At 31.7% G+C, this 22,280-nt stretch overlaps 2 protein-coding genes across 3 annotated transcripts in view; one reads left to right on the forward strand and one right to left on the reverse strand.

Moving 5' to 3' along the window:
• LOC148305661 (protein CFDP2-like) overlaps positions 1-22,280 on the reverse strand; it is a 46,576-nt gene that overhangs the window by 16,760 nt on the left and 7,536 nt on the right. The window contains exon 2 of the mRNA XM_088266369.1: positions 9,724-9,776. Coding sequence (XP_088122495.1) covers positions 9,724-9,776 — 53 coding nt within the window. The remainder of the gene's footprint in view (positions 1-9,723; positions 9,777-22,280) is intronic.
• pxb (putative Hedgehog signaling attenuator pxb) overlaps positions 1-22,280 on the forward strand; it is a 442,089-nt gene that overhangs the window by 16,730 nt on the left and 403,079 nt on the right. The gene's annotated exons all lie outside the window — the stretch shown is intronic.

The following is a 22,280-nucleotide window of genomic DNA, read 5'->3' on the forward strand; positions in this document are numbered from 1 at the left end:
GGGAAAACGAATCTCGCGTAAAGAAGATAGAAGAATTTATTTGAAAATAAGAATAAAACACTTGTATAAGAACACTTTCGAGTTTATTAATGTAAACTCGACTAGTTTCGAAAACTAGACATGTTCTCATCAATAAGTAAAAATACACACATTTTAAAACAGTGATAGTTGTATTCAAAGTATTAAGTGATCATAGTACATATTTTTAGGTAAACATATTTTTTTAGGTAAAATACCTAAAACCATGTCTACCTCCGTAGTGTAATGGTCAGCACGCTCGGCTACCGTTCTGGAGGTCCCGGGTTCGATTCCCAGGGGGGGTCAAATAAATATAAGTGATTTTTCACTGTAATATTTATTCAATATTACCCTGGACTGGTACCTGCAGCGGAGGGCTGATCACCTTTCCTTTGTGTGTTAATGATCAAGAAACACTGCATTTATATGAAGCAGTGCCCTATGCACCATTGGAGTGCGGATAAGGGTTTTATATTTATATATATATATATATATATATATATATATATATATATATATATATATATATATATATATATATATTATAAAATAAATACAATACTATGAGGTACATACCATACTTTGCGGCACACTTTTTTAAACAATATGAAATATTGTTTACTTGAATTTTACAAGAAAAATGCTACTATTTAATTAAATTTGTTGAGACACGTGTTTCGATACATTCGTCATCATTTTCAAACATCGCATTTCCACAAAGTTATTCATCAATTACTTATTGATGAAATTATATAAATAAAATAAACACAAACTTTGTTTTCAATCACTTTTATTTTGATTCTATTTTTCTAAACGGTTTCCGGCCAAGTTCCTTGTCTTGTCTTGATAGCCAGTATTTATCCCTCCCTGAAGAAGACAAGGAATATATCGAAATCAGTTTTTTAAAATAGTTTCGAAATATACAAAGATAGGTACTTAGTTTAAAACATTAACATTTTTATTTTTTTAAAGTTTTATTTCGTTTCTTTGAGAATTAGTTCTAGTTTCTTTTCCCAATTCTATGCTGTACTTAGGGTTGGAACCAGGATTCATTGTATAATGTTAATAATACTTTAGTATTTATGAATGTAATACATTCGACAAGCAGTTATTAAGATAAGTAGACTCAAAAGCTCTTATCAGCCATCATGACCAACTGTATTTGCTTACGGTAACAACTTAAAGTCTCTCGTTACATATAACACCCTTGTAAAGGGCTTGGAGGGGTATATAACCAAGGCGTCTGTTATCTCTGCAACAGAAACAAAATCTACCCTCGGGGGTTGGAAGTTAAATACCGGTGCAGTTCCATTCCGCAGATGCTCTTACTTGTACAAATATGCTAATTTAATTAATTTTACTTGCATTATTGTGGTATAATTCTACCTCTCCTTATCGGCGCTTCGTGGAATACAGATCAAAACATTTTGATGAAGAAACAGCTTTGTATTGTATATATGTTACTAGCTGTATCCAGCCACGCGTTTTTCTGAAAACAAAAAGAGAAAAAACAACAATATAGATATTTTAGAAATACATATTTTTTTAAATTCTGATAAAACATTAATTAAAAGTTTTCTTTTCCAAAATACATTACCATTATTGTCTTTGTTTCCATTAAACAATGTCTAGCCCCTCAACCCTCCACCTCTACATATACGTGATTACTAAACTATCCTACGAGTGACGCTGTAAACATTCGTAAAAAAATACTACATCGGAAATAAATAAATAAGAAAATCATTTTTCATCAAAGTTCAAGTTCCGTAGAACGGGGCTACTTGGACTTTGATGTGTCACTTGAGCCCAGTACAAAAAAAACTGTATCTGGTCTACAATAATGAACGTATCGTGACAATAAGTGTCACCTGTCAGGGAAACAATGAATCATGTCCATACGTTCATTATTGTAGACCAAATACAGATCTAAATATTTTTGCACTGGGCTCAAGTAACACATCAAAGTTCAAGTAGCCCCGTTCTACGGTAATAGTAAATTTTTTTGGGTTTATGAGATCACGTAATAGTAAAGTAATTAAGGGTACACTAGGAAGGTAGTGTGAATCATGGGGCGCAGGAACTACGCGAACATTGTTTTTTCTACTAAGCATCATTTTACCGTCGTAATTTTTACGATAGTTGAGCATTCTAGAGTAAAATCATCATATTATTCCACAAAATTAATGCGTAATCAATATTCGATGTGTTATTTTACTCTCTACGTTTATGTAAGATGTTTATTTGACGATAATAATTATTAACGAAATGGTCAAATTCGTTAATAGAATCTGTCTGTTTTCAAAGCGATTAAAGTATTACCCTCTTTTTGTCACCAAAATGAATGCCGAAACAATAAATAACAGAACATGTAAAGTTCACGAAACTAGTTATGTTTAAATATGCTTAAAAAAGCATAATATTTTAATTTAATTTTTTTAATCATCATGCATTCCTCAAATTAATCCAAATAAAAATACGATAGGTTTGTTTAATGCTTAAGTTCATGTACGATGTTTATTTGACGATAATAAACGTCATGGTCAAATTCGTTAAAATAATCTGTCCGTCGCGTTCTTCAAAGCGAATATTTCCTTTTCCCCCTGTTTTTGTCACCAAAATGAATGCCGAAACAATTAATAACGGAACATCTATAGTTCTCGAAACTAATGGTTCATATTTATTGATTTGGCGTGTAATTTGTTGAACTCCGTTTTAATTTATGTATTAATTTTAAATCAAACACAGATTTTTTGAGTCTACTACATTCGTTTGATAATGCCCTAACAAGGCGAAACAATTGTCACAGTATAATTTTTTATGTGTTTTTTTAAATAGAATACAACTTAGTAGACTCAAAAAATCTGTGTTTGATTTAAAATTCATACATAATGGTTCATAATTTGAAAGTGTTTTTTTTTATTATTATTAATTTTTAAATCATCATGTCATTCCTCCAAATATTCCAAATAAATATACGATATGTTTGTTTATTGTTAAAGTTACATACAATGTTTATTTGACGAATATAATTATCATAAAATCAGTAAATTCGTTAATAGAATCTGTCCGTCGCGTTCTTCAAAGCGAATACTTCCTTTTCCCCCTCTTTTTGTCGCCAATAAAACGCTTCTACCGTAAAACAGGCGTATAAACACGAAATAACGGGAATTCGCGTTGTTTTCTATCTCGCAGAGTGTGAAAAACCTTTTAGAAAAACAGTATTGGAATTTGCTTCAGGCGGGAAAACTCGTCCCGCACTTGAGGTTGTAAAAAATGGAGGGAAATGCGTTTCAAAGAATTATTATGACCACCCAGATGGAAAGTACAACACAAATAAAAATATACACAAGGAAAAAATGTTTCAGGCTTCATATTTTATTAAGGGTCATCAATTGAACATATCGTAGTCATACAGGGTAAAGTGAACAAGTGCATTTTTTTACAAAAACGTGATCATTGACTATTTGATATCTTACAAGCTTAATATTGCCCTGAAAGAAATCCCAAAGGATTTTAAACTTGGTGTAAAGTGTAATATATTGACTTGTTGTTAATGACTAACTCGGCTGTCTAAACTCAAAACACAGTAAGGGACATTTTTTTTGTAGTACATTTTTTTTGCATTTTTGGACTAAGTAGATTCTACTTAGTCCAAAAATGCAAAAAAAACGTACTACAAAAAAAAATGTCCCTTACTGTGTTTTAAGTTTGGACAGCCGAACTGCGTTGATGTTTATTTTTTGTCAAGCAAAAGTGACTTAAATGGCACTCCCGAACATTTTACGTTTTGTTAGTTGGTCACTTTCTCCTGTACGACTACGATATGAGCATAACAGTAAGTTTATTTTGGACAAATTATATATGAATTTATACAGCATCTTTAGTGTGTTCAAATACTTGTTCACAAATCTAGGTTTTCTCCATTTAGGAGCTATTTTTACTTCTTTGACATCTCATCATAGATGATGATGAATATATGTAGAAGTTTTGGTATTTACGGAACTTTTCATTTTTTCAAACTACCTAACGTCCAAGTGACTCTGAAATTTAGCTACGGCTTATGCAACACAGCTTATCATCTTTTTTTTAATTTTATAGCCTATGCCTACTCGTGAATGGATTGGATTTACTCTTTATGTTTAAAGTTACTATCATTTCATGCAATTCATGAGTGAAAATTCTTGGCAAAAACACTCGCATTTACGGAACTTATGACATATCATAGGCTGGTTAAGTGACCATTCCACACACGTGTCGTCATATTCACCAATTTAACCCATGATTGACAACCGCACTACTCATTTTTTTAAACTCTTTTAAAAAGTTTTAATCCCATAATGAGACATGGAAATTCTTCTTCTTCTAACCCCTATCCGTACCCAATGGTGCATAGGGCACTGCATCATATTGACGCAGTGTTATCTTGATCATTACTTACACGAAGGCAAGGTGATCATTCCTGCGCTTCAGGGACCAGTCCAGTCATATTTATTCAGTCCAGTAAAATCAGACATATTTATTCCCCCCCCCCCACCTGGGAATCGAACCCGGGACTTCCAGCATGGTAGCTAAACACGTTAACCATTTCACCACCGAGGCAGACATGGAAATTACTATGATTAAGGAAACACTTGTTTTTATACCACTTGAGTTTTATTAAAGACTACTAGTTTCGGAAGCTAAACTTCCATCGTCAGGTCTGAATAATAACTGACCTGGTGATGGAATTCTAGCTTCAGAAACTAGGAGTCTTTAATAAATCTCAAGTGGTATGAAAACAAGTGTTTCCATAATCATTGTAACATGTCTTACCACAAAGTTAATGCCGAAACAATTAATAAAATATGGAAATTACTCATCTGGAATACTTTTTATGTAACTATGTATATAATGTGTTAAAATAAATAAATAAATACAAACGTAACGACCACCGTTCACAAAATAAGGCCAAGTGCTTCTGTTTTTGTCTCGCAAAATGACTTGGGTGATAAATCTGTTCTTGAGAACGATGTGAAAAGTTGTATGTAAACCGCTTCGTTAGGCGCATACAACAGCATTAGTCTCGCTCCATCAGCATTCATACACTGTGTATGAAATTAGCGTACTTCAACTGAGTACTCGCGTATTCAAATATACATTAGGTGAAGAAAAAATCACGTTAAACTAATTGCATCCAATCTCTTTTGGGATCTTTGTTGATACATCGCTCACTCCTTTCAAGAACGTCATAAATCAAAAATCGTCAATTTTCAGTTGTGCATGTTTTCGAAATGCCCAGAAAATGTACCATATCCCAGCAAAAGCGGCATATTTTTAACTTAATATTTACCCGCCACAGGGCAGAAAGTGTTGTTTTTGCATTTTGAAGAAAAGGTATTGTTTAATTATTTTTGTAAATATACTAAATATTTTTCAAATGGAGGAAAAACCTTCAGGTTTTACCTAAAAAGATCTGTTGCATAATAAAAAGTTCAATAAGTGGCTTGATATTTATTTTTAACATTTTGTGTTATATTTTGAAACATTAAAAACGTTCTCCTGAAAAATCAAGTTTTTTGATTTATGACGTTCTTGAAAGGAGTGAGCGATATATGAACCAATTTAGAAACCTTGTTCTTGAATCACTAGAACTTCACTAGAGACATCAATTGGTGAGATTATTTTGTGAACAAGTATTTGGACACACTAAAAATATTGTAAATAAATTATCTGGCCAAATTATAGCTTAATAATAAAAATGAAAATGGTATTTTCTGGCGTTTCTCATGTGTGTGATTATAATCCAGGATTCGGACCTTACACACTAATATAAGAGTTTCTGCTTAATAAAAAGCTTCTTTACATCTCACCAATAGATGTCTCTAGTGAAGTATACAGATATCTTTATTTATTTAACGCTTACTGAATTCACTTTGCGAGTTTCTCCTTAACCCGTGTAAAGTAAACAACGTGAAAGTGTACTAAATATAATTCTTAATTTTTTATTCGTATTTGAAATTCATAAATTCCATTTGAGGCGTTTGAAGTCGTTGGTTAGCTTTCGCTGGCAGATCTATGCGTAAATTCACTTCAAGTAACGACCATCAGTTGTGTATATTACGGTACGTTTCCTATCTTATAAATCAATGGGTTTAAACGGGCATACAAGTTTTATTATCCCATATAATAGAAGGTATTCCCATGTCTTCTTTCAACTTTACATCACGCTTCACCAAGTCTATAAATCATCGATTGATGCTGTACCTTTCAAAGGATAGATTCGTATTTCATCATGTCAGGTTTTCTCATCTTTAGAGGAAGGTTTAATCACCTTTGTGCCATACTAAAAATGATGCTTCTACTATATACTAATACAAAACTGATTCAAAATCGTAAGTATGTTTTTTTCATACATTTTATTTTCATGATGACTCTCTTGACATACTGCCCTCTCCTTTTTTTTTAAAATAAAATAAAATAAAAAATCATATTATATATGTATAGGTATATATGTATGTGAGTATCACACGCACTGTCTTAGCATGTCTACACGTGCAATGCACTTCTTGTAATATTTAGTAATTTATATATTAAATATTAAAATCAAAAACTGATTTTTTGAGTCTACTAAATTGTTGGAGTGCCTACCAAGGGTCGCCTTGTTATGGCATTTTCAAACGAATGTGCAATTACACGGCATAAATGCTATAACAAGGCGAAACAGTTGTCAAAATTATAATTTTTATATGTTTTTAATAATAAAATACAATTTAGTAGACTCAAAAACCAATTTAACATTTAATATATAAATTAAAATGGAGTTCTACAAACTAAACGCCAAATTTTTAATATTAATTATCCTCCACTTATTTACGAGTGATTTTAGCTCTCACAAACAAAATACACTGTAATAACAAAAAATTAAGGATGTAAGAGGAGATAGGGATACAAGCAAAAATAAAAACTACAAGAATAATAATAATGAACTAACATTAAGGAATTAATTAATTGTTTGGTTGTCAATAATGGGTAGAATTGGTGAATGTTACACGTGTGTAAAGTGATTACTGAAACCAGCCTATGACGGTCGTCAGCCCCGTAAATGCCCAGACTTCCATATTCTTCTTCATCTTTGATGAGATGTCAAAAAAATAATACATTAAGGAAAATATAAAATAAACTATTTGGTATACATAACTAGAATCATTTTAAAATGTGGACATAAAAAATATTGTTACCTCAGTAGTACATGTACCTTCTTTAAATAATTAATTTAACATGATTTTATTCATAAATGCAATGACTTTTTTGACCGCTTAGAGCATAGAGGTCACTAGATCGTTTCCTGTCCGCGTCGATGTTGTATATATAATTTGAATATATGCACAAAACACTAAATTCGTTTGAATATAAAACAATAATGCAATTTAAAATCATTCCTACTAAATACCACTTATATAATCAATCTTTATTTTTTAAGCGTGTTTCGATTCACTCAACATCGTGGTGTTTAATAAAGATGTGTGCCTCGAAACACTAGTCTAAGATCAGTTTAATTTATTAGTGGTATTTACCGAGGAAATATTGCATTAAAGATATTATAAAATATAATGTTAAAAATTTTAAACAATAAAAATTATAACACAAAGGGATGGCTTAATCAATATGTAGAATTAAAAATATAAAATATTTACTTTATTTTGTTAATAAATTGTTTAATTACTTTTTGGTAGTCCTCTGTTTCGATGTTCGTTTGAATATTCAATTACGCATCAAAAACATTTTAACGTACTGAATATTTAAAATATTTTAATTACCAGACAATTCCTTAACTGAAATATTAAATGTTTGTAAAAAAATATCGTTAATTTCACGTATTATGTTTTAACTTTGACAACATTAACATAGTTATTTCATCTTTAAAAAATAAACATGTGTTTTTTAAATCTCGTTTTGCAATATTATCCTTTAAACGACAAAGAAATAAATAAATATAAAAAACAACATTTTATTTATTATATCAACCAGTTATTTTAAAGAGTATTAAATTATAAATTGTCCGCCTCCGTAGTGTAATGGTCATCACGCTCGGCTACCGTTCTGGAAGTCCCGGGTTCGATTCCCAAGGGGGGTAAAATAAATGTAAGTGATTTTTTCACATATTTATGTCATATTTATTCATGTGATTTGTCATATTTATTCAATATTACCCTGGACTTGTACCTGAAGCGGAGGGCTGATCACCTTTCCTTCATGTGTAAACGATAAAGATAACACTGCGTTTATATGACGCAGTGCCCTATGCACCATTGGGGTGCGGATAGGGGTTTTATTATTATTTATTAAATTATAAATTCACAACTGTAAGTGCACAACCTTAATTAAAAAAGCTCTGTTCTCTTTGTATGAAAATAGTTAGCTTTCATTTTTAACATAACAAAAAAGCTCACTAACCAGATCTTTTAACTCGTTAACATTACCTACATTTTGCACTGAATATGGAAAAGGATAGTTTCGTATTATGGGAGCAACTCCCTAAGTTATGTGTGTTTAACAAACCACGGGATTAGCAACGAGGGTGCAGGGAGTGAATCATCAGATATGTCAGTGTCGCTTTGTCATCCCCCGCGCAGAATAACCAGTTCAGAGAGTAAACAGATTACATCCCTTCGTTCCTGCTTCCCTGATACTCGGTGTCAAATTTCCTCAGGAAATCTCCTCTTCCTTCTATTACTTCTCTACTACAGTCAGTTCTACATTCTCAAACACGTCTTCTATAACGTTCACTGTTCTACTTAGCTATCTTTCGATAAGGATCATAGTTTGTAAAGTATTTTTTTTTTATAAAATCAGACGTGGGTGATCGAATTTAAACAAATCCTGTGCAGCACTGTACAAGAGATTTAGTGTAAATAACAGAGAGAAAGAAACAGACCATCTCAAAAGAACTACATACAATACAAAATTTGCAAACAAAATATTTTATTTATTTAATATTTACACTGTCATTGATTTGTGCTTCAATTGGTAATATTGATATTAAAGGTTTGTGATAACGAAAATATGAAATATATATGTTAATGATTCGATATTTTCGAGATAATGAGAAAAAAATTGCATCTATCGTAGATTTACATTTAGTTATTGATTCATTGGGTTTGTATAACACAATGTCAAATACTACTTACACAACGCGTATCTCATATGTTCATAAACAGCCTCTCAGTTGTACATATAAAACGCCTACTTACACAGTATCTTGAACTATCAATACTTCAACTATGTATCTTGTTCTATCTTATTGTATCGTGTGTACGGCGGCTATATTTAGCTCCACTCCCGTGGCATCTTAATTATTTTTCTCCTTATCTCTAAGTTATATATTTCTTCTCTCTCATGTAACGAAATGTGCATAACAATCGTGACGCGTCCTTGAAATTTTACCATCGATTTTCGTCCAATTATCGCTTTGTTTCGAAAGTAACTAATACCAATGTATAATATAAACGTTCCCGAATGTACCAATGAATGTACATTTAAGTTGGCTCTCCGAATAAGGTAAACGTTTCTGATTTAGTTCATTGCGTTACATCTGATTTATTATAATGTTATTTAATTAAAAGTGAGTAAGTTTCCTTGTAGTACAAAACAGATCTCACCGCTTTATGAATATCCATTGGTAATTTATGACCAGTCAATAAAAGCGATCGAGGAATGAAAAGGTACCGTCGCCGCCAGGCCTCGGGGACATTTCCGTGGTCCCAGGAGCGTAGGACGCGCTATGGGCAATGAATAAACAATATTGGAGTTAATGAACACGCCCACATTGCATTCCGTCACTGCGTTCCCAATGCGTTCCTCTTTTCTTTTTCGTCGACGGATAGATGATTTTGTCGATTCATTCATATCTTGGTCTGCAATATACGTATATACGAGTAAACTGGTTGTTTTTTCCAGTTGTATTTAGATGAATAAGTAAAATCAATGCTATTATCAAAGCTAGTTTCGTCGACGGATAGATGATTTTGTCGATTCATTCATATTTTATAGTGCAGTATGTAAACACGTTGTTTTTTTCATCAATACACTCAAAACTTGTTCTTCGTCGACGGATAGATGATTTTGTCGATTCGTTCATATCTTGCAGTGCAGTATGTATGCAAATTGTTTTTACATTAATACATCCAAACTCGTTTAGTCGACGGATAGATAATATTGTCGATTCATTCATATTTTATAGTGCAGTATGTATACACGTTGTTTTTGCATTAATACATCCAAATTTGTTTCGTCGACGGATAGATGATTTTGTCGATTCATTCATATATTGTGCTGCAGTATGTATACAGGTTGTTTTTACATTAATACACCCAAAACTTATTCTTCGTCGACAGATAGATGATTTTGTCGATTCAATCATATCTTGTACTTCAGACCTATGTATTTTCTAATGGTATTTACATTGATCTCAACTCAAAAATTGTTGTTTCGTCGACGGATAGATGATTTCATCGATGCATTCATATCTTGTACTGCAGTGTGTATTTTCTAGTCGTGTTAATATTAATACACTCAAAACATATTTTTTCGTCGACGGGTAGATGATTTTTTCGATTCATTCATATATTGTAATGTAGTATGTATTTTCAAGTTTTATTTACGCTACGAAACTTAAAACATATTTTATCGTCGACGGATAGATGATTTTGTCGATTCATTTATATCTTGTACTGTAGGATTTTTGTAGTCGCGTTTTTACATTAATAAAGTCTCTTTTTCTTCATCATTATTTTTTTGATCGATGTTCTCTTACAAATTTCGTTATATTGTACTCCGAAATGCCTTTTTGGCGTTTGGAGACGACATACATATTATAGGTACATACCTACTGAGATTCTCTTACATAAAAACAGATGTTGAATAATGATATGATTTCTTACGCCAGCCATTTCCAGTTTGGAAAGGCGACGTCTTTGATATATTGAATAAATTATTGCATACAGTGAGGTGACTGCCATACATGCGTAAGTTTACAAAATACAAGTTAAACAAAATAATAAAGTAAAAGGCTGTATGTGGGTTCACAATATAAAATACTCTTCTTCTTCGAAACCTTATCCACCCCCAATGGTACATAAGCCACTGCATCATATAAACGCAGTGTTATCTTGATCGTTTACACATGAATAAAAGGTGATCAGCCCTCCGCTTCAGGTACCATCCAGGGTAATATTGAATAAATATTTGAGAGAAAAAATCACTTTTATTTATTTTAAATCACTTACTTTTTAATAGAAAATATACGATATTGTAAAATTTTAAATGTACCAATCTGTGTAATCAAAGATCAAAAAAGAATAAAAAATGTAAGTTGCGAATTATGAAATTAATTCAATCATATTTTAGTGAGAATCTAAGAGAAAAAGCTCTAATTCGCATTACTGACGTATCTAATTTCTGATTAACGACATGTTATAATGTCAAGCACGATTTTATTGTTTGTTTGTTTATGTAATAATATTAATGGAAAATAGGATATACGATATTTCGGTAGTAACCCCGTAAAATGTAGATATGAATTCTTCATTCTTTTCATAAAAAAACTACTTTTAGTTTTTTTTTAAATTCAAATTCCATCTCATTTCCCATCTCTGCTTTTAAAAATTCATACTATTTTTTCGTTTTTCATTCACTCACTTTTAAAACTATCTTTAGTAATGTCTCACAGTACTAGCGATTCGTTAATACAAAATGAAAGCAAAAACAACAGTGCTTCAAGATCATCTTTCTAAATTGAAACATAATATTATCTCATTCAGTATAAATATTTCGTTCACTCGACAAAGTTACATGTCTCTTCTTAGTTATACGACACTTGAAATTTGAGACAATTTCGCACTAAGAGTAATTCATTGAATTACTGTATTTTCATTCTGTAGCGAGTTGTAATAATTTAAAATTATACTAGTACATTTGCCTCATTTAAAACATTTGATACATTAGTTTTTCTATAAGGACGGGAAAGGTATTTCAACCCGTTCGGTCGATTCATGCTTAAGTACGGGAAAGGTATTTTTACCTTCTGCGCCGGTCTCATTTGAATGCCAGAAAAGAAGGAATTATTATATGTTTTTGTATGAATATTATGTAATAATCTCTTTGTTAAGGTCCAAACTACAATATATGTACACAATTATCAAATCCTGTTGCCAGCCGTCCGCAGGCGTAAAAAAATACCCCTTCAAAATGTGTTTAAATTTTGTTCAGTCAGATAAAGACTAGAAACTTTATAGACATCTTCACATCTTAATTTAATCAGCAGAATATAAGTTTAATTATTTCTATATTTTCTTTGAAGGTTTTTCTGTCGAGTGTTAATTTAAGATATTTGGTTATTTTTACTAGCAAGTTAAGTATTGTAACAAAGATTGGTTTATTTATTTATTTTAAAATCCCTCTTGGGGTGAAATCAGAATTTACTTCCTACTACGTTGACTAAAAAATAATAATGATTAAAATATAAAACTGAACTTGTATAAGACTCCTGTTGAGTTTTTAAGTAAACACGACTTGTTTTGAGAACTAGAAATTTACTAATCCAACTGATCTTCAAGCAGATCTTATCAGAGAATATCTTAAAATCTCGAAACTACTGGTGTTTTCGTTAATAAACTAAAAAGTGATCTTATACAAGTGTTTTAGTGTTTTATTTTTGCGTCAAAGTCATCATATCATTCCTCAAACTTAATGCCATATTTATTTATTAATTTTTCAATCATACATATATCGCTCACTCCTTTCAACAATGTTTTTCAGGAGATCGTTTTTAAAGTTTAAGAATGTAATGAAATGTTTTAAAAATAAATATCAAGCCACTTATTGAACTTTTTACTGTGCAACAGATCTTTTTAGGTAAAACCTGAAGGTTTTTACTTCATTTGTAAAATAACAGTATATTTAAAAAATAATACCCTTTCCTCAAAATGCAAAAATTACACTTTCTGCCCTGTAGCGGGTAAATATTAAGTTAAAAATATGCCGCTTTTGCTGGGATATAGTACATTTTCTGGGGATTCCAAAAACACGCACAACTGAAAATTGACGATTTTTGAAATATGACGTTGTTGAAAGGAGTGAGCGATGTGTAATTACAAATAACGATAATGTGCCCTCACTGAGTTTTTTCGTGCCAAAAGCACATTTTACAATAGTTATTTATAAAACTTAACGAAAGAAAATTATTTATGACATGTAATCAAATACGACATGGCTGAATGATGCGATTTATTTTCATCTATTGACACCATACCAAAAATGTCATAAGACAACGTATATTATTAATTGAATTGGCAGTCATATTGTTAAAATATGCGCCCATTTTTTATTTAAATTTTGCTTGACAAATGCCACTATTTCTTACAATATATTATGACACGTGTTTCGATGCATTCCGAATCAAACACCGCAAGTTGATCAAACATACGTTGTTTAAAAATGATGCGGGATGCATTTAAAAACCTGTCACAATAGATTTTAATCAATAGTTGTATTTACCAAGTAAAATTTTAATAAAAAACGTAGATGCTTTTAAGGATTCGTTTGTAAATATTTTTTTTATGCTTAAAAAAGAATATTGAAACGCAATTCTAAAATACAGCCTTAAATGGTTGTTTTTTAAATACGATTCACCCCCTTGGACAAAAACATTTACCCTTGAAAGATTGTTAGGTACTCTAGATTTTCTAAAAATTTTGCGATTAATGATTTAAAACAATGCTGGACGTTTTTGCTTAGATTTCCACGAGGGTGGCAAGTCGTATTGCTTTTCTCTCGTAATTAGCGAGGGCTGGAGATAAAAGGGTTAGTTACAACATCCCCCTTTGCTTAAGGCTAAGGGTGGCTAATTAGGAAAGATAATGAGCGTCTCAAATTGCAGTTTGCATAACATCCCCTATTGGATTTTAATAGGAATGAAAGGGATAATTTCATTTGCTTCCGGACCAGAAAGATCGCTTTATCCGTAATATTTTGTACTGGGTAACTCGCCATTACGCCATAAAGGTTCCCTATTTGTGGAATAACATCTTCTTCTTCGTGGATTTCAATCTTTATGATGATTGATAAGATTATTTCATGGTCAGTCTCCACCCGTCTATACTATACCATATATAAATATTTATTTACCGTGCTTAACCCTATATAACTAAACATTCGTCCGCGCGACGACGCCCTTCTCCGAAAAAGTCAAGTGCGCTTACATCCCTGCACCCCGCACCCGCCAGGCTTTGTTTACGGAATGGTGATTTTTTGTCAAATGTCTCTTACATTCATTCCTAATACTCGTAAACCAAACTTAAGTGTCATGTAAACAGTTACTATTTTTGATAAATACTTTTGATAATTTTCGCGTTTTTAATTGCGTAGTCAGCCTGACGAATGTTTAGCTACTATGTATCTATAATTATAGTTTAGTAATCTATTTTAAAAAATGATTGAATTGATAAAGTTGAAATATTAGTAATAAATTGTACCACTCAGTAAGTGATTAAGGTTCGATTCCTTTAGTTTTAACAACCTGAGTAATTGTAAAGTCCAGATAAAAGAAAACTTTTACTTGTTCGATATTTTTACAAACCTTTACCTCGGTCTTCTTCTGTTTTTTTTTTTTTGGAAAAAGAAGCAGTGGAAGACCGAGGAAAACTTGGCACAATCAAGTATGTCAAATACTTGAAAGCGGCCGGGTCAGGGGTCGTAATAATCGTCGGGTATGTATGAGGAGATGCATGAATGTGGAAGAGGCGAAGAATGTTGGCAAAGACAGAGTGGTGTGGCGTTCGATTCTCTCTGCCTACCCGTGCGGGGAAGCGGCGTAATGGTTAGTTAGTTATATTTTTACAATTTAGTACAATGTTTTTCTTCATTCGAACATCTTATTCATCTTTAACATTTTAAATAATAATTTCATCTCTCAATTATACATACTATCATATTTGGTAGCAGTTGTACATTATCATATCGATTAGTTGCACATATAATTATATATTAAGTTATTAGATATGACTTCGATACAGCGGCAAAACCAGTTTGGTTTTTTTTTCTATTTGCACTTTTATATAGAATCGCAGTAGTGTGTTTGATATCGAGATGATTAATCAATTTTTATTACTTCATTTCAAACGCACTTGATGTGAATTTCATCAACGTTGGTTTCGTGATTTTCTTTGATAATGCCGCTCGCTGATCATCGATTCAAAGGCTTCACGTATTTGAAAAATTCATTCATTTATCGTTTTCCTAAACCTTGAAGTGAGGTATGAGAGCTTTTAAGCTTCATTAGTATATAAATTACATTAAATACAATGAAATTACAGAAAATATACTATGTATGATTGCTAGAAAGATTCTGAGGAATAAAACCGTCCATGTTCACTTATACTTTTTTTAAATATGAAATATGAAAAGAATTAGCCAAATCAATTCTTGTCACAAAATGTTTTACAGATTATCCCAGTTTTTCCTAGCTTTTAAATTTAAATAAAATAAACAAAAAGTCCCGATAAACTGCTAATGAAGGTATTCACATCTTTAACTAACTAACCATCACGTCGCTTCCTCGCAGGGGTAGGCAGAGAGAACGCCACACTAATCTGTCTGCAAACAATCTTCTCCTCTTCACATGCATGCATCTCCTCATACAAACCCGCTGATCATTCCAACTTTTATTATTTGAATTGTTTATCATGCCAAGTTTTCTTCGTTCATTCTCTGCTTCTATTGCCAAACATATTCGCCTCATAAATTAGTTTTTTTACCCTTTTTTCACTCACTCTATTCACATGCCAAAACCGTATTGACACACCTGGCTTAATGTTAACGATAATGCTTTTCTTCGGTTATAATAATCGTTTTGAAGCACATTCGTCTGAGCAAGCCTGCGCCGACAATATAGCAATCTTCCTCTGCTTCTATTACTAACCACAATACGTCATAAATTTGTTTTATTATTCTTCCTCATATTTGAACTCTGATAAAATAATTAAAATAAATCTCAATTAAAAATAAGCATTTCCAAAAAACATCACCATTATTGTCTATGTTCCCATTAAACAAAGTCTCACCCCTTAACCCACCCCTCTGTCTATTTATTACCCCACCCACCTCTGCATATACCTGAATAAGTTTTGCTTGTTGAAATAAAACTCAATAAGCGGTATAATACAAGTGTTCAATTTTTAAAGTTACTTTTCTTGAATGTTTTCCACAGATACTTGTGGCACATTTTATAAACTTTATAAAATTAAATAACTTTGTTATAACACTTTTTTTATAAATACAATTTAACCTACCGGTTTCGGCAAGAACCTTGTCATCATAAGGGTTTGTTTAATTCTAAAACATTAAAATACTCTCACCAAAAACTTCCACACACTCCGTAAAATTAGGATTTAGGATTTTTTACGGAGTGTGTGGAAGTTTTTGGTGAGCGTATTTCAATTTTTTAGAACTAAATAAACTAAACTAAATAAATTATCGAAACCGGTAGGTTAAATTGTATTAATAAAAAAGTGATTTATGTATTAATTTTAAATCAAACACAGATTTTTTGAGTCTACTAAGTTGTATTTTATTAACAAAAAAAAACGCATAAAAAATTATATTGTGACAATTGTTTCGCCTTGTTAGGGCATTATCAAACGAAAGACATTCGTTTGATAATGTTTTTTTTAATTAATGTTTTACTTAGTAAATACCACTATTTCTTAAAATCTACTGTGACACGTGTTTCGATGCATTCCGCATCATTTTCAAACAGCGTATAGTAAGAAATAGTGGTATTTACTAAGTAAAACATTAATTAAAAATGGATAGATTTTACCACAAAGTGACTGCCGAATCAATTAATGAAACGTTTGATAATGCCCTAACAAGGCGAAACAATTGTCACAATATAATTTTTTATGTGTTTTTTGTTAATAAAATACAACTTAGTAGACTCAAAAAATCTGTGTTTGATTTAAAATTAATACATAAATTAAAATGGAGTTCTACAAATTAAACGCCAAATCAATAAATAATAAAAAAGTGGTTACAACAAAGTTATTTAATTTTATAAGTTTAAAAATTACGATCATTCCCTCTCATTTCTCGAAGGCAAATGAAGTTTTTGATAAGAAAAAGTTGTTTTTATTTATAATAACCGTAGATGGAGCAGCTCGGGAGCGAGAATCGTCTAGTAGAAAGTAGTTGCCGTGTAATTAGAAGATTCTAGAAGTCTGAGCAAAGCTACACACACATACAACTCATTAAAAAGTTGCGTGCTCGAAAGTTTGCAGCTGAGATATGAGGGATCTAGCAAGAAATTAATGTTTTATCTCTGGGTGAGGGGATTACAAACACTACCATCTCGTCGGCTTGGTTCAATAACATCATAACAGGAAAGAAACGTTTTTTCGCAATATTTTGAGACACAAATCTTTGTACACAGATTCTGGATTTTATCCACACAGGAATTATATATCTTCTTCTTTTACCATATTCACTCCTTATGTGGAGTCCACAAACTGTCTTAAATCCTCCCAAGTCAGGTCCAAGTCCCGAAATTCAGACGAGAACTGCCGACGGATTGTCAGCAGTGGTCGTCCTGGGCGGCGTGAACCTGATGCCTTGTATAGGAGGCAAGCTTAATTAAAGCTCTCGGGAGGCATGCGGAGTACATGACCAAGCCTACTGAATCGCCTTTTCTTGACGACAGTTGTGACCAAGATTTGATGCGTCCTACGCCTTATCTCTTCATTCCTCACAAAGTCTAACGTTGAAAATATATTTTAATGTTACAAAAAGCAATAAAATAATGTTCCATTTTTTCTAACCCTTATTCTCACCCCAATGGTGCATAGGACTGCATCATATAAACGCAGTGTAATCTTGATCGTTAACACATGAAGAAAAGATGATCAGCCCTCCGCTTCAGGTAACAGTCCAGAGTAATGTTGAATACATATTAGAGTTAAAAATCACTAATATTTATTTGATCCCCCCTGGTAATTGAACTCGGGACCTCCAAAACGGTAGTGTAAATATATAGTAAGTCGATATTCATATCGTGGTGTTTATTATTTTCACATAATTTGTCTTGGATTGAGCTGTCATCTTTCTTTTTTCCATTTTCCTCCCTATACTTGATATCCATCTTCCAGGTATTTATTTTAAATTACAAATGTGATTTTATTTAACTGGAATGGTTCAAATACTTGTTTTTTTGTTATTCAATAATGTAAATGTATTTATGTAACTGTTCTGTAAATAATCTAAATAAAATAAAATATTTGCTGATTAAAAGCAACGCTAAATGGGCAAGCCTACGTATCTCTTTCAGAATGTTGTACTTCCGGGTTTGTGATCGGGTAGCAATTAGGCTATTTCAATATTTATATATCGTTTGAAAGAACCCTAATATTCCACCCTATGCTAATCACGTCAGGCGATACATGCTAGACTGCTGTATCGTCGACGTAGGCTTGATTCACCAACTCTTATCACAAATTGACCTTAACGAATGTGTCACATTAGATTTTAACATAAATTGAGTGACTTTAAGTAATATATTATTATTTTCATTTTATCAGAAAAAAATGTTTTTCAACCCCTCCCTTGTTGTGTATATATAATATGTAATTTTTTTCTAGCCTCACACCAGTCTGATAATATCGCCAATGACGAAACCCGGTCACTGGTCAAATAAAATATTTATACTTTATAAAATAAAACAACTTTGTTTTCACCACTTTTTATTGGTACACTTTATCCAACCGGTTTCGACAAGAACCTTGTAATCATCAGGGTTTATGTACTAAATTCTAAAACATTTTAATATTCATAGTTAATTACCCTTCCCTTACCAAAAACTTCTACGCACTCCGTACACCGTATGAAAATACAATTTAAAAAATATGATTTAAAAAACTCCCAAATGTTGTTTTTATTGTGCATTGCGTATCAAATACGTCAACTCTGAATGACTTGTGAACTACGAATAAAATATGTGTGGAAAAAAGTTTATAAGTATGTAGTTGTTTTACAATACTCGTATAAACCTCTTAATTTGTTGCTGGATACGTACAAAATCTTATTAACGATCTCTGTATCACTGTGTAAATTTTCTGGATTTAACCGTGTAACTCTGTAACTCTGTAACCGTGTAACCGTTTATGTATCAAACGCCGAGCCAGGGGCGTATTCCTATTCGCTTACTTACAAAGTATCTCATTTTAATACAAAGTTCTGAGGGAATAAATTACCAGAGAGCCTGCGGGTAAATTTTCGATGTTTCTTCTAAATTCGAGCATATTAGATCCAGCCACGTGTGGAAAAGGAGTTTATACGAAATCAACCCTAGACCACGGGACTCGTTTTTTAATATTTTAAATTTCTTTCCATTTTACCATATAATATAATTGTGGCAGTCCTCACCAAAAAGTTACATTTCAAATACAATATTTCACAAAAAATTCTTGAAATGCAAATATGTTGTGTTTTGAATATTGAAAGCATTAACTTTGTGAATCATACTGATTTATTATTTTGAGAAATAAAAAGACTTTGTTTTTTGATCCACTCTCATTTGTATTAACCAACTAGTTTTGGCAACAACCTGTTGCCCTCTTCAGGGATTAATTTATGACTGAATTTACGACCGAAACTAGTTGGTTAATAAAAATGCTAGTGGATCAAAAAACAAAGTCTTTTTATTTCTCAAAATAATATATAAATAAGTTGTGTTAACTGTATTCTATCGAAATCTTAATTAAAGTTGCGACAAAACGCGACCAATCCTGTGTTAAAATGATATAAAATCATTAAATCGCACCAAAACGCAAAAATTTTACAAGCTGGAATTCCTGACTTCCACAATTACAAGTACAAAAATATTATATGATATAAGTATAAAAAAGATCCCATAAAGGCATGGCTTTTATAAATTTAGGTTTTAATATAATGTACTGGAAGAATAAAATAGGTATCAAAATATAAATAGATTAAAAGTGCTTATATTAAATACAAATATTTGTATTACACAGAAATCAAACGAAAAACAAAACGAGAAAGTGAAAAAAACGTTGTAAAAAGTATACACTTTAAGTATACATATTTTTTTTTTAAATTTAATATTGTTACAAAAGCCTTTTTTTAATTTAATTTAAATTCTTTTTCTAGACATTTCTACTTTTACAATCTAAAAATTTATAACACGGTTCTCTCCAATAAAAAGACTAGGCCTTTGTGCAGCTTAGTCTCTTTATTGGTGAGAACTGCGTTATTATTTTTTTGTCGTAAAATTTACGAATGTCCCGTAGTCTAGGGTTAAATGAAAGGTTAACAACGTTGGGATAATTATTTTACACACACTGTCTCCGCAGTGTAGGGGTTAGAAATAACACACCCCCGTGTTAAATTTCAGCACAAATACGGCAATGCGTTATCACTCAGGTGGGACTTCTAAGACGAAAGTGCGGCAAAACGATGTGCGACAGATGTTTGAATGGTGAAATAAGGAAATAATTCAAGGCTGAAAAAAGCACAATCGATCAAACAATCTCAGTCCAACCCTAATGTATGGATAAAAGTAGACTGAATGCAGTCATATGCGATCTCTTAGACGAGTGTGCGACAGAACAATTTTGTATAGATGTTCGAATGGTGAAATAATAAAATAATGCAAGTCCAAGATAAATAGACATTATTTATAAAATTAAGAAAGGTATCTTGAGATCGGTATCGTGAAGAAAGAGCAGTAAAACAAATTTATGAGGTGAATGTAATTGGTATTAGAATCAGAAGAAGATCGAGAAAAAATTGGTATGATGAATCATTTCAAATCCTTGAAAGTGGTCTGGTCAGGGGTTAGAACAATAGGTGGGTATGAAAGAGAAGACGGATAAATGTGGAAGAGGTGAAGATTGTTTGCAAAGACAGATAGGTGCGGCGAAGCGGCGTCATTGTAAGTTAGTTAGTTAGATTTGATATAATAATAATAATAAAACACATAATTTAGATAGTAATCTCGTATAGTGTTGGAATTCACACTTACCCAAGTATAGAATATATTGATTCGATTCAAAATGTGATACGTTTTATAATCCCAATATTGAACACCTTTTAATACACATAAAATAAAAATAAAAAAATATTTTTATATGACGCGAGATCACTGCTCTGCGCAGTCCACTGTTTTATCTCTCTTCCCCATCGCTGCTGCGCATTCAAAACCAACATACTACCAAAATATAAATTTTATGACGCGAGCCTACTGCGCAATCTTGTCTGCGCATTTAACCCATTGGCATCGGAATATTTTACATTCGCATATCAGCAGAGATTTAAGCCACACCTCCGTCCGTGGTAGTTCGTATCATATTAAGTCGATCGTAGTGTGTCCCAATTTTCACGTAATTTATCTTATTTGAACTTTGATCTTTCCCTTTTCCCCTTTCCCTCCCTCCCGTCCCTCTCGCAGGGATATATAAATATATATATATATATATATATATATATATATATATATATATATATATATATATATATATATATATATATATATATATATATATATATATATATATATATATATATATATATATATATATATATATATATATATATATATATATATATATATATATATATATATATATATATATATATATATATATATATATATATATATATATATATATATCCGCCTCCGTAGTGTAATGGTCAGCACGCTCGGCTACCGTTCTGGAGGTCCCGGGTTCGATTCCCAAGGGGGGTAAAATAAATATTAGTGATTTTTTCACTCTAATATTTATTCAATATTACCCTGGACTGGTACCTGAAGCGGAGGGCTGATCACCTTTCCTTCATGTGTAAACGATCAAGATAACACTGCGTTTATATGACGCAGTGCCCTATGCACCATTGGGGTGCGGATAAGGGTTTTATTATTATTATATATATATATATATATATATATATATATATATATATATATATATATATATATATATATATATATATATATATATATATATATATATATATATATATATATATATATATATATATATATGTGTGTGTGTGTCAGGATAGAAGGGTGTGGCGTCCTATCCTCTCTGCCTGCCCCTGCGGGGAAACGTGATGGTAGTAGTAGTAGAAGTAGTAAAATATTAGCGCGTCATTGTTTGACAAACCTTTTTACCTTCGGGTGGGGCAACATTTTTACTATTCGGGGATACGTTCAATTA

Source organism: Brachycentrus maculatus, unplaced genomic scaffold, assembly GCF_059751285.1.
Source record: "Brachycentrus maculatus isolate JH-2025_06_01 unplaced genomic scaffold, ASM5975128v1 h1tg000266l, whole genome shotgun sequence".
Classification (NCBI taxonomy): Eukaryota; Metazoa; Arthropoda; class Insecta; order Trichoptera; family Brachycentridae; genus Brachycentrus; species Brachycentrus maculatus.